This window comes from Nymphaea colorata, chromosome 1 (assembly GCF_008831285.2).
Source record: "Nymphaea colorata isolate Beijing-Zhang1983 chromosome 1, ASM883128v2, whole genome shotgun sequence".
NCBI classification, from domain to species: Eukaryota; Viridiplantae; Streptophyta; class Magnoliopsida; order Nymphaeales; family Nymphaeaceae; genus Nymphaea; species Nymphaea colorata.
In genome coordinates, this window is record NC_045138.2 from 38,209,513 (window position 1) to 38,222,979 (window position 13,467).

The 13,467-nt window shown below is 36.7% G+C and overlaps 1 protein-coding gene across 3 annotated transcripts; it reads right to left on the reverse strand.

Annotated features, from left to right (window-relative positions):
- Window positions 1–2,322: 2,322 nt before the first annotated feature.
- Window positions 2,323–8,393, reverse strand: LOC116255121 (isocitrate dehydrogenase [NADP]). 3 transcript variants are annotated; one of them, XM_031630891.2, is made up of 16 exons: window positions 8,236–8,393; window positions 6,870–6,913; window positions 6,656–6,765; window positions 6,300–6,337; window positions 6,107–6,184; window positions 5,977–6,030; window positions 5,565–5,666; window positions 5,390–5,481; window positions 5,170–5,273; window positions 4,914–4,982; window positions 4,716–4,831; window positions 4,217–4,251; window positions 3,971–4,113; window positions 3,679–3,801; window positions 2,921–3,007; window positions 2,323–2,529 (listed from the first exon to the last, which is right to left on the reverse strand). In XM_031630891.2, exons 1-16 carry the CDS (start codon window positions 8,282–8,284, stop codon window positions 2,520–2,522), a joined length of 1,254 nt encoding a protein of 417 aa, XP_031486751.1. In that variant the 5' UTR covers window positions 8,285–8,393; the 3' UTR covers window positions 2,323–2,519. The 3 variants fall into 3 exon arrangements, with proteins under 3 accessions (XP_031486751.1, XP_031486743.1, XP_031486758.1); XM_031630883.2 differs by having other exon boundaries at window positions 2,918–3,007; XM_031630898.2 differs by having other exon boundaries at window positions 2,865–3,007.
- Window positions 8,394–13,467: the final 5,074 nt, after the last annotated feature.

Sequence of the window (13,467 nt, forward strand, 5' to 3'; positions counted from 1 at the left end):
ATTTGAATCCAATAAATAATCCAGTATAGATTCTGCATGCAACTTCATAATCAAAATTGGAATCTGAATCCGATATCCAAGTGAAATCTAATGGACTAGTTCGATTACATATAAATGTCAAATATTATCCTGGTCCAATCCGAGTCCAAATTTGGATCCAATTATATAGAATGTGATTAAGAAAAACACTGGAAATGTTTACCGCTACACAGATCCTCCAAATTTAAGATTTGTCAGATTCAAATGCTCAAAGCGTGAACACCAAGGGGAAATGAGAAGAAAAGACATTCTTTATAGTCATACCTTTAGATTCTTTAGAGCTACACCTCACATTCATATATACATCAAATTGTAATGGTTTTACAACTCATGTAATTAAATATTTCTGAATATATCGTTGATTTCAGATATCGCAGGAATAGAAGGATTGCAGCCAGAATGTTCTCCAGCATTGAGAATCTTGAGATTCAAAACGGTTCGTTTCTATGACGGCTAAAATATACATGACACCACATCAGATTCAACTCCATCATCTGTCGCTCGACTTGTTTAAGCACTTGACTAACACCATTGCCATACTCGGATATGAGAGAACTCATACAATCGCACCTGTCATTAAATCAACTTTCCATAACGTTATGTAGACTTCTTTGGTTTCCAACAACATTGAAAAATTGTCATGTTCATCAAATTAAAAGCCACTTTTTCTGTAAAATACCGAAAAAAGGATTCACTCTCTCAAGTGCTTAAACATGCATATCTAAAATGAAATCAGTCGAAGAGGAAGAGATAATAACAATGGCAGTCCACAAGCAACAATTTTTGGAGACTTGAAATGAAATTGCAAAATCACACAGGCAGTTTGACACCGGAAAGTGGGAAAAAGGAGGCGATAGGGCAGCCATTACATGTAGGCGTTACAACAATGGGAACAGTGTGTTCCAGAATTTAAGAAAGGTGTTTGCGTGGAGCTTTGGTCAAACAATCTTTTAAGATTGAGCGGTTGAGGGAATGTTCTAAGTTGGCTAGAGTGTTTGAAGAAATGAATGGAAGACTTAATGCCCTCAAAAAGCCTTTATAAGGGAGAGAGTTCCATCCTTAGCAGTAAAATGGACCATGTATAGAGTCCAAGTAAGTCCAAAGTTCCTTTTTCTTAGGGTGTGTTCGGCAATACTATGTGGGTGTTTCATAAATCTGTTCCAATGTTTAAGATAGATTCATGGAACACTAGAAGTATGTGTGTTCATGAATGTGTCCCAACCTTTAGGGCAGATTCATGGGACACTCACAACATGTTTCATTTACCAAACTACCCTTTAGGAAAGAGATTCTTAAGATGCTCAACTTCTGATCAAGAACAAAAACAGTGGAGGAGAGGAAAGGGATTTTGTTTTAATAGCGATGAAAGGTGGTCTAAAAGCCATAAATGCAAAACTCCATTGTAAATGCAGTCCACAGTGCAGAAGAAGAAAATGAAGATGAAGGATAAAAAGAACGACACAAGGAAGCCAATTATATTTCTTAATTCTGTTTAATTCGTCCAATCAAGTGAAACTAAAAGGGAAATCTACCCCTATCTTGCTAGGCAATGACACCACATGAACCTATTGAGAGAGGGACTAGCTTATGAATGGGGAATAGCTCTTTGAAAAATAACTCAACTCTAACTCACAACCTAGGCAGATGTATCCCAACTAGCATCCAATAGGTATAAACATTCAAGGAAATAACTTTCTGGCCAATTGAAAGATTTTGCTTGAATCAAAAGCGTAGACCTAGTGTGGGGCAATCCTCGGGTCCAATAATTGGGAAGGTTGAACCGAGTGGGCCTAAGATGAGGGTAACAATAGGCCAAAGAAATGGGTTAGATTAAGCTTTACAATTGGTGGATAAAAGTGCAATAGGAGATGACCCCCTTAAGAAGGTGGATTTGACATGGTCCACTAGGCTTCATGTCGAACGTCAGCTCCATAATGTCAGGGCCAATTAGAACAAACAAGAGGCTAAAAGTGCAGAAGATTAATATATGCCAATTTGGTTGGTGATAAGGGTGGGACTCGCACTGGTAATACGCCAAGAGGCATATCTGTTCCGGGCCATCATCTTCTTCCATTGTGAAGAAGAGGTTTTAGCCACGAGATGGGTTCCGGGGAGAGACCCAACAGGCCGGGGTCCAGGAGCCAGCGCAGCGGCGGGAAAATCACTGCCGAGCAGCCAGAGCCACTTCCGGGATATTGTCGCTGCTCTGGGGCCACGCAGACGCTGCTCCGGCATCGGAGTGTAAGATTTAGACCAACGTGTGTTAAGTGTAGATACGAGAGGTTCAGAGACGAACATTAAGTGTCCAAGAAAATACATGGCAAAATGTTTAATACAAGGTAAGTCACCAACATAATAGGCACCGCTTCTATTATTCCTCTTCGTCCACGAAGCGATGACAAAAATCAATCATTTGCCCACACCACCTTCACTCACAGATGGTATCCAATAGTCCAACTTAGTCGATTGCGCCATACCATCTACGCGCACCTGCAATCCAACAATCACATACATTAGATTCCTTAAAGGAAAAATCAGACGAATCTAGAGAAAGTAAAGGTCTTCAAAAATCAGTTCCTTTTCTTCAGAAGATTTATGTGAAAAATTAACGAGATGAAGGAAAAAAATCTTCGCGTACTCCAATCCAAAACCAAAACCAAAAGAAAGAGAGAGAGTCTAAGCAAATCGATGTAGAAGTCACCATATATTTACCTATACTCTTTATTTGTATAGAAAAGTAAACAGAAAGAGCTTCCGCAGAAGGGAAACAAAAAAAAAAAACAGACATCAAAAGCAAAGCCTAAGAAGCAGGGTTGCATTCCTGCCTGTTCCTGCGCTTAAAATGACATGAGATGAGAAAACAAAAGGTGGGGATTACAACTTTGCTTGGACACCAAGTCTGGCTTTCAACTCCTCTGCAACTGATTCAATGAACTCTTGTGTGTTCAAATACCACTCTCGAGTAACCCTGTGCAATTGAGCAAAAAATGTCTGATGTCAAGACCAATATATATGCAACTCATTCAACATAAAAGATCTCAAAGACAAAGAATGCCAAAATCAATGTTGAATGATCTCAGAAACAAAAAATGCCAAAATCATGCACAAGTAACTCTAGTATTTTTTATAAGATAATGTCCACGCCATTGAACCTAGCATCTAAAACTTGGTGTGGTTTTTAACCGATTACACTACCTATTCTTTAAAAACAGTTTGGAGGCATCCGTACACTATCTAACGGTGGAGATTGTCATTAGGAAATGATCTTTTTCTCTTCAAATCACTTATATCACCGTAATGTAAAGTAACTGATCAAGTGACCATGAAAAATGTAGACAATGCATCAATCCCTATGGGCGTGTTGAATCAGCTCCTAAACCACCATCAAACAGCCCCTCTCGGACATCAAATCATCAGGAAGTCATGAGACATTCCCAAAATAGTTGCACCCCTATGGTTGAAAAATGCAACGTGTTCACCACGTCTTTGACTAAAAATGAGATATGCAGGACAGAATGTCGTGACAAATTTCCCCCATAAAGTTACAGATTTTGGGACAGAATGTCGACAAAACATTCTGCCTGCCCGATTCACAAATGCTGTAAATAAGATATCAGTCCTCGAATTGGAGAAGTTTACTTGGGTCCATGGATGAGAAGAGCCAAATCTTTGGTCATTTTTCCTGACTCCACAATCCCAACACAAGCAGCCTCCAATTTCTCTGTGAAATCCAAAAGCCTCTCATTGTTATCAAGCTTGGCCCTGTTCAAAATCAATTACAGAATGAGTGAACAAAGTCATGGTTCAGAAAGAACTAAGAAGATTGTGTCAGTATCACAAGCAGCTACATTACTCCATCCTGCCACATTTTAAGCACGTTATCATTGGAAAACTACAAAAATTAACTTTCTATATTGGAATTCATCAATACCTGTGTGCAAGACCACGTGTCCAAGCAAAGATTGAAGCAATGCTGTTGGTACTTGTTTCACCACCCTTTTGGTGGACACGATAATGTCGAGTAACTGTTCCATGAGCAGCTTCAGCCTCAATTGTTTTCCCATCAGGGCAAACCTGTTCAAATAATTCAAACAGGGCAACCAAGCAAAAATAAAGTCAACATACATGTCAGAACAAGTTACAGCAAATAATAAAGGTAACTGAGTGCATCCAGTACCAGCACAGATGTCATTAGTCCAAGAGATCCAAAACCTGCAAAACAAGAAGCCAGTTCTTAGAATGGCAGCATTCTGTATTATCATGAAAACAATAGAAACCTCGAACAGTAAAGCTATTTTCCCCAACAGAAGACAAGCAATTATCAAGGTCCAGGTATATTCGACAGACAACAAAAGAAAGCAACAGAGCTACAGACTGAGACGGTATCAACCAACTTAGGTTGCTCACTATTCATGTCAAAGATGCAATTTGATATAGTTAATAACATGGCTTCAAGGTGGGCAAAAGCGGTGTTTGGTAACAGATCCCAAGTTCCACATTTGTTATACAAACTAGCTAAGCAGCACCAGCAGACAAATCTAACTGCCAAATGCACAGAAACCTTGCCTTAAGAAATCACTCTAGCCCATCATGATTGCCATTTTTGAACGCGGTGGTATACAAACTAGCTAAGCACCACTAAACACAGAAAATCTAACTACTAAGTATGCACATACCCTGCGCTAAGAAATCACTCTGCACATCACCATCATAATTTTTGCAGGCCCACACATATCCACCTTCACTCTTGAGTGCATAAGCAACCATATCGTCAATAAGTCTGTGCTCATACCTGTTCGTTTTAAAAGATTGTATGAGAAGTTCACACTTCCTATAGAAAAATGAGACTGGTATAAAAGAATAATAGACCTTACCATATCCCTGCAGCCTCATACTTGGATTTCCACTCACTCTCATAGACCTCCTGGAAAATGTCTTTGAACCTGAAAATGGATGCAGCAGAAAGCCAATTACATAGTTTAATCATTAATGCTTGACTTGCCTATAGGAGGACGTAGATTAAAAGCAATTGCTAATATTTCAGAATTACTTCCATGGATACAGGCTGCCACATTGCCAAATGTACCTAGCAAGCAGGAAGCAGTCAGAAAAGAGAACAAATCATAATACCTCCCATCATATTTCTTCAAGATTGTATTTTTGGTACTGAGATAAAGCGGCCACTTCTTCTGATAAGCTGTGGCCATTGAAGCCTCCGCAAATGCACGTATCGACTGTCATAAAAACAATTCAGATAAAAATGGCTAATTGGCAGTACATCACTGCATGCCAGCAAAATACTAGACTAAATCAAGAGAGATGAAAAACAAAGACAACAACAATCAAACACCTCATCAGTGTTGTACATTGACAGAGCAACTCCTCCAGCACCCTTAAAATCATATACTTCTAGTTCAGTCTTCTCACAGCTTCCTTCTGGAACTGCAGATAAGAAGATATGTCACTGAAATGTGGAAGAAAGACTGAGAAACATTATGATTTCATAGAACATTTTATCTTCTTACCAAAAACTAGCTTAAGCTTTCCAGGTCCTGAGACGACCGTATCAGTTGCCCGATATTGATCACCAAAAGCATGCCTTCCAATGCATATAGGCTTTGTCCATCCTGTTAATGCATAAACAATGAATTCAAAAGCAAACCATGAAATATCTGCAACCAGGAGTAGAGCTATGAATTTTTCTTGGAGGGTCCAAACTATATTGTCCAAAATTTTAAATGCAACTAACTATACTTTAGAAAAATTTGCACAGGAATTTTTTTTTTATAATTATAACATGGACTTTTATTGTTCCAAATCAGCTTTCAGGGTCTACGCCCAGATTTGATCAACCAGAGCTCATGTGCAAGTTTCACATGCTGCAGAGTCAGTAAAAACTGAAGCACAAAGTGGGATATCTTATGATATCTTCAATACCTGGCACAAGTCTTGGGACATTCTTGCAAATAATTGGCTCCCTAAATACAGTGCCTGAAACAAGAACCAATTTCACTGAGAAATTACTGTGCTACTTTACACAAATTACAGCAGAAGAAAAGGCTATAACCATTTAGAATATTCCTGATTGTGCCATTTGGGCTCTTCCACATAGCCTTCAGATTGAACTCCTTAACACGGGCTTCATCTGGTGTGCATGATCAAGATGTAAGAGAAACAACCAGAATACATGTTTGTGCAACAACAAGCAATTACAGACTAACTAAAAATAATTAATTGCTAAATTTACACTAGATCCACACCAGGTGTTATAGTTGCACATTTGATAGCCACATTATACCTGCACAAAGTTCGTACCACAATAAGGTTCAAAACAATGATATTAGGAAAGAAGTTTCTGATGAAAGAAAGAATTCAGATCTCAAATAGTCAAATTAGTTTTAACATGTATCCCACATACAAGTTTACAAGGACAATATCAAAGAAAATATGAAAACCTTAGAGGATAGCAAGTTCCCTAATAGGTTCCTTTGATTTACATAAAATGCAGTTGAATAAGAAATGGTTTCAAACAAAAAGTAAATATTGGTAAAAGCTTCATGCACTTAGTTATTAACCGTAGCACATGATGAAATAGAACTAGGAAAATGAACAGTACTTTAAAGTGGCTTCAGCACTCTCAACAGTAACTTTGTCATCGGTAGCATCGCGGTTAGGAAGTCCAAGGTCAAAGTACTTTATGTCAAGCTCCAGAAAAGGAAAAATAAGCTGTCACATCCACCAATACACTAAAATCAGACACATGATTAACAGATTGAAATGAATTATCAAGAAGAAATTTAATTTGGAAGCATGGATTTCATCATGATCACCTTGTCCTTGATCATTTGCCAAAAAACTCTCGTCATTTCATCCCCTACATTAAATAAGGAGTTTGACATTAGAGCTTGAAAATAAATACGTTTATTCATAAGTAATTCATTAGAAAACAAACCCAGGAACCATGAAAATATAGCAAGCTCTAAAGTGCATTGAAAAACTACATCAGTGGAACAAATAACCAAAAAAAGACATGCAATACATCAAGAAACAAGTAAGAACAGCTACACATAGATACTGAAAATTGAGGCCAGTGAAAAGAGAAGCAGGTCCTAATCAACACAAATACTCTGTTTCATGAAGACACTAAGCATCTGGTTTGCTTCTTGGAATATCGGAATGTCTACTACAACCATGCCAACAAATGAGTACGACTAAGAAGTAAAAACACTAAATAACCTATTGTGTATATGGACCACCCTAGAGATAGGAAGACGCAGTTCCAAGACTCGGTGCCCACCAAACACATTTGGAGAAAGGAAAACCATAGGTTGATGACTAACAAAATACAAAAATGGACGACCAAAAAAGAGCGCACAAACAACTAAGGAGAGAACAAAAGTTCCTTAATCCGCTCCAGGCTATTGCTTAAAGAAAGTTAAAAGATGTTCTCTCATCGAGAAAGGAGCAAAACAACAGACCGCCTTGCAAACAAGTCAAGGATTCACCAATAGCTCATAGCTCGCAAACATGTCAACTTTTGGTTCCTACCCATAAATCTATCGCTTCACGTTGTGATCACACAACCCATAAAAAGATCACATAGAATCAGATCTGACTAAATCAACGCTAGAACCGCTCTTACTTCAGAAGTTCCGGTCAGAAACAGGACTCGAAAAGCTTTTTTTATATACAACAGAAATATTTCAGCAGATCTTCCCAAGCGGTAACTGGAATCTTGAAGCCTTAAGGGGGGAAAACAAACGAAGAGAAGGAGATTAACTTCTTACCGAGACCAGTCTCTAAGATCACAAATCACATGAAAAGATATAAGGAAACAGACAGATTCGAGAAGTTTTATTTTAGCAGGGCGAGAGAAAACTGAGACAACAAAAGGAAACATGTCACTGAAGGAGAACACAGAAATGAAGAGTAAATAACACCACAGACAAATAAACAAATAACAGAAGAAATCATTTGCTGCTTAATTATATCTACTTCCTCCCAACCCAGCACTACCCAACTGAAACAAAGACAATGAATATTTCTAGATCAAAAGCTAAACTACAGACAAAAAGATAACCCCCACAAACTCCTAAAAACAAAAAGGAAAACTCACACCTACAAAGACACCAAAATAACAAACTACTTGGTTCTTGATGTCTACCAAAACGTCGAAAGATGTAAAGGAACCATTACCGTCCATCTCGACGATAGGATTGGCGACCTTGATCTTCTCGAACCCCATGGCTTCCAAGACACAGAGAAGACCTGTCACGGAGATCGGAGGAAGCAAGGAAGATGGAGAGTGAAGCCGGAGGAAGGAAACGGGGAGAGAAAAAACGGGAAAAGTACCCCGCCTTTTATAGCCGGCAAAGGAAAATGGGACGAATCAAGAATTACAGAGAGCCGCCTGCGCGTATGAAGATTTTGATAAAACTCATAATTTTCCATTTTTATTTCACTTAACAGTCCGTTTTTTCGCCGTTCGTATCAGATAAAAGCACTTAGTTACAGTTTTGACAAGATGTTACATCGTCTCCATCGAAAATGGGATTTGGATATAACCTTGGGTAAGAATTCTATAACAGACCGGATCATTCATTTATTTATAAAATTAACATTTGCAATAGATCTATTATTTAAATAAACAGTAGATTTCAACAAAGAAAACTTTTATTACACCAAAAGCAGTTTTTCCTAAGTAAACATTTAAAAACGCAAATATCAATCCCATATCTATATTTGTTTATTAAAATTTGTGGATTTTAAATCTGATTTTGTTTGGATGATGAAGTTTTCAAACCTCAATTCTGCCCAGTTGAGAAGTGCAATGATATCAAAAAGTTATAAATTTAAGCCAAATGGAAATAAATTGAGCTGCGTTTACTATATAGGAAGATAATGGCACTTTTAAGAAACTTGCAACTGGAAGAAAACAATGGATCAGGCGATTGTGCACGTGGATCTGCAACATCAAAAAAATTGTGAATTTGAAAGAAAAGCATGAAGTTCATTGTAATAACGAAATGTTGGATACTTTAAAAGTAACTCTTATTACCGCTTCATTTTTTTGTGATTTAGTGACATGGAAAAGAAATATCTTCGAAAGAAGGCGGCGATGATCTGGCAAAATGATGAGACAGTTACCTTCATCTATTTACATGATCGCCACTTGCCTCTTCCCCCGCCGTCCACTGCTCCATAGCCCCCATGATTGGAAAAAATTTGATCAACTAAATAATAAATAGACATAATACTCATTTATTTCTGTTTTTGTCTTTTAAAAAATTCAGAAAAATAGGAAATCACCAATTTTTTCATACATTTTTTTGTCCTTTATTTTGTAATATTTATCGTAAACAAATATGAGGGAATATGTCTAAATATCATTAAACGGGTAGCTGTGTAGTGGCATTATAGGTTCACATGTGCGGCACGGGCTTTGGAGGCAGGTGAGGGTATGGTCGTAATTTTGGAGGAAAACAGGTGAACTAATGAACCCCGGCCTCCCAATTTTCAATAGGCACGGCCACCACCGCCCGCGGGGCCCATCCACCTGCCCAACTCCAACTTTGCGGGACCCACGCAAGGGGGGAGAACGAAATCGACGGCTCTGAGTATCAGGCACGATCATCGACGGCGGTGATCTGCGGAGTGGCCGTCCACACCAGCTACGTGGATTGACTTGGCGGATGATTTTTAAAAATAAAATTAAAACAAATATAAATCATTTTTAAAATTTTTGTAGGTATTTTTTATTATAAAATTAAAACTATGACACTTTAGCTGATAAAGGCTTGCAACAGTTCAAAATCTCAAAACTAAGAACGACTTTCGGGTCTTCTTTTTACTAACTTTTTACCAACTTAAAATTATTTAACGTGAGATTCTCCATTTTTTATCTTTTGCTCTTGAATATTTCTTTTTGAAAATATTAAATGATAATAAATGATTCATGAACTAGAAAACCCACCAAAAAAGTAAAATATTAACAAAATATTACAAGAGCCGTGACTGGAAAATGTTGCAGTTAGGTCGTTGTCTTTATCTAGAAGACGTCGACATCACGACTCAGCACCAATAAGGTTGAAGTCCGAAGATCTCGACAGCCTTCTCGACAAATTTCTCAATTTTATTCGGAGATTTTCCTAAACCAGTAAACTAGAGGAAGGAAAATCAATATTTACTGAGATTTTGCGTCGCTATGAGATTATCGAACTTTACCGTGGTTCATCGTTTATGGAGAAACAGGTAAGTGTCAAATAATGTTCGTTATTTGATTAAAAAGGTTCATTTCTTTTATCAATGCTCAAATTATTTGTGATTTGATTGAGCATTCATATATGCACATACACACCCATCCCATACTTAAGTTAGTGTATATATATATATATATATATATATATATATATATATATATATATAATGTGTTCTAATATAATTAATTATAACAAATATATATGTTTATATATATAATTAAATAAAAAAAATTAAGTTGTCTAACCTCCCCAACACTTAATTTTAGTGTCCAAGCATAGACCCGAACCCAAATGAGGCCGGATGCTAGGTATTCGGCTCGATGCCACCCTTAACCCATCCCGAACAAAAAATTACTAAAAAACGAAAAATACAAAGGGATCATCACTTTCAGTCTGGCAAGAGCCGTGCATTCATTTCTTGCATTTATTATTAGTTTATTATAGATAAATAAAGTTGAAAATGCCAGTATCTGAATCCTACGTATATAATTTAATTTCTATCAATCGAAGCGGCAAATTCTGATGTATCAATCGATTTAAATCAGTCTAACTTTTATTTTCGCTTTTAAGATAATTAAAATTGCTTAATAAAAATTCAGAATATTAAGAAGCTTTTTATCGGTTTTCCTCGGTACAGGCTGATGCAAAACAGCATTAGTAACATTGGGTAGCAGCCAGTTTTTCTAATTAGATTATTGTGCTCTCGAATATTTCAGATTATGTTTTAGATCCAAAATTTACCAAACCCAGATCTGATAAAGGTAAGATCAAAACTTCATATATAATTGAGTCGATCGGCTCTTTAGAGAGTCTCTGTTTCGGATTCAGATCATTTAGTGACTTGAGCAAGATACATGATTAGGATTCATATTATTTTATCGGATCTGACTAAACAGATCCAGTTTCAAGATGGTAACTGGACCCTGCCGACCTATTGACGTCCCTACTCAAACCTATCTGCTGTAATAATCTGGTGGGTGTCTATTGTTCAGAAAATGACAATACTTAAAAAGGGGAGATTCGGATGATAGACGTCAAAAGACGGAGCCAGAAATTTTTAACTGAAGAACAATTATTACGCTTTGAACTGAGTCCAAGAGCATTCGTAGAATTGGACCCAGTTCTCAATTAACAATAAGTGGGCCTGTTCGCAGCAGTTGCCTACACATGCCCACACCTAACTCCACCACGGAAAGGCACTGATTAAGCGATCCAGGTCTCAAAGGGTTCCCATCAAAAGATCATCTAAACATTTTTGAAAAAAAAAAATTTGCACCAAAATTATGTTTTTGGCAAGGTTTTAGTGTCATTGGTTGCTTACCTGCTCGTTTGCTCACGAAAAACATATGAAGGCATTTTAATACTTGTTTAAAATTGCATGTGCCTAGTGAGTATAGCATGCTTAAAAAAAAAAAAAAAAAAAAAACTGTATCTCAACTAAGGATGTCAACGGATCGAATTCGGATTGCAGTAATTGTAGGTATATATCAAATGAATTGGTTATTTCTCTAATGTGGAGTTCAAATTTGAAATCACAAATTACGAGTCTAAATCTGAATTTTTACATGTAATTGGATGTGTGTGGGTTTCTCTTAGAATCATTTGGAAAGTGAACCTAAACTTTGTTACCAATTCGGGTGAATATGAAGGAAATACTCCAAAAAAGCCGAAAACCAACGTTCTTTTCCTCTGTTTACGGGGTTTAGAGTTGTTTTGGAACCTGAATGAAGAGGGAGTGAGACGCCCAGGTGAATGTAGATGTCTCTAAGAATTAAATGGTAATTGGGTCTGTAATTTATTATGAAATTAAACTAAATAAAATTTGTTCTGAAACAAATAATAAACTATGCTTGAACAATCCGACATATCCAATTGGATACCATTTTAAATTATGTCAGGAACAAAACTGACAGCCCAAATAAGTTTTTCCTTTCTGGCATGGAAATTAGAAACTGATCAAGTCTTTCCAGTTCTCTCTCTCTCTCTGTCTACATTACAGTTTTAGCTTATATATTTGTATTTTAATTTTTTGTTTATGTTCTAAGATTACCATCAAATCAGGATATAGTTGGGTTTTTCTTAAAGATATTTTTGAGTTTCTTAGCCAAAATTTGCAATTTCAAACAGAGAAAATTTAAAAAAAAAAAATTCCTTGATTGTCCCTCCGATTCTGAAGTGCCAACTGAACTTTACTCTTTTCCTCCCCAACTCAAACACAAGGAAAATAGTCTTCTATGTTTGCATCCAAAAAGGCCTCCAAGTCCAAACTTTCAAAAACAAAAGCTCGCTGACAAATTGGGAAGATTCCAAAACCCTTTAGGAGGAATCAACAACTTCACCTAACTATTTAGCTGCGAATACATGTGACAACAAAGGCGCCTTCAAAAAGTGCAATCCTTGTTTTGCTTTTTCCATTAGGACACTAATTTTCCTTGTTACTTCACCTAATGTGTTTATTAACTCATGAAAGAAAGATTAATTATTGTATTAAACAGCCTCTTCAGCTTGATTTTTGATGTTCTATTGGTTTCTGACCGTTCTGGTGTTTCGACCACATGCATCAGCCATGAGCGAATTATTTTTAATTTTTCATTTGACAGTTAATTAATAAAGATTTAATGAAGCAAAAAACTACTTGCTTTCCTGAGAATGATATTAGTCACATGATATGATTACCGATATTGACAATACTGGTTTGAAGATTATCTTAAAAGATGAAAACACTTTATATGTGCAAATATTAGTTGCCAAATAATACACATAATAAGAGTGTGTGAACTTGTTGACCACACCTCAGGAAGGGTAATTGAGAACACAAAACCACTGATTTTTTCAATTTTTTAGTTTTTGTTCTGATTTTTTCAATTTTTTAGTTTTTGTTTTCTCACCAAGAAAAGCTATGGTTTGAGCTTCACTAACCTGAATCTGAGCCAACCTGTTTTTAGAGACATTTTTGTTCTTTTTGTGTTTTTTAAAGAGCAGTGTTTGAATAAAGTACCAAAGTCTGTCCTGTTTATCATATTTTAATCAAGCTCGAACTAGGGGTGCAAATATAATTTCCAAATTTTCACAGGGCCAAGCGAAGATTTTAGTAAATTTTATGTATGTCAGAAAGAAATTAACAATATTGCTAAGAGAAATTTCTTGGGGTCATGTCATGTTCATTGCA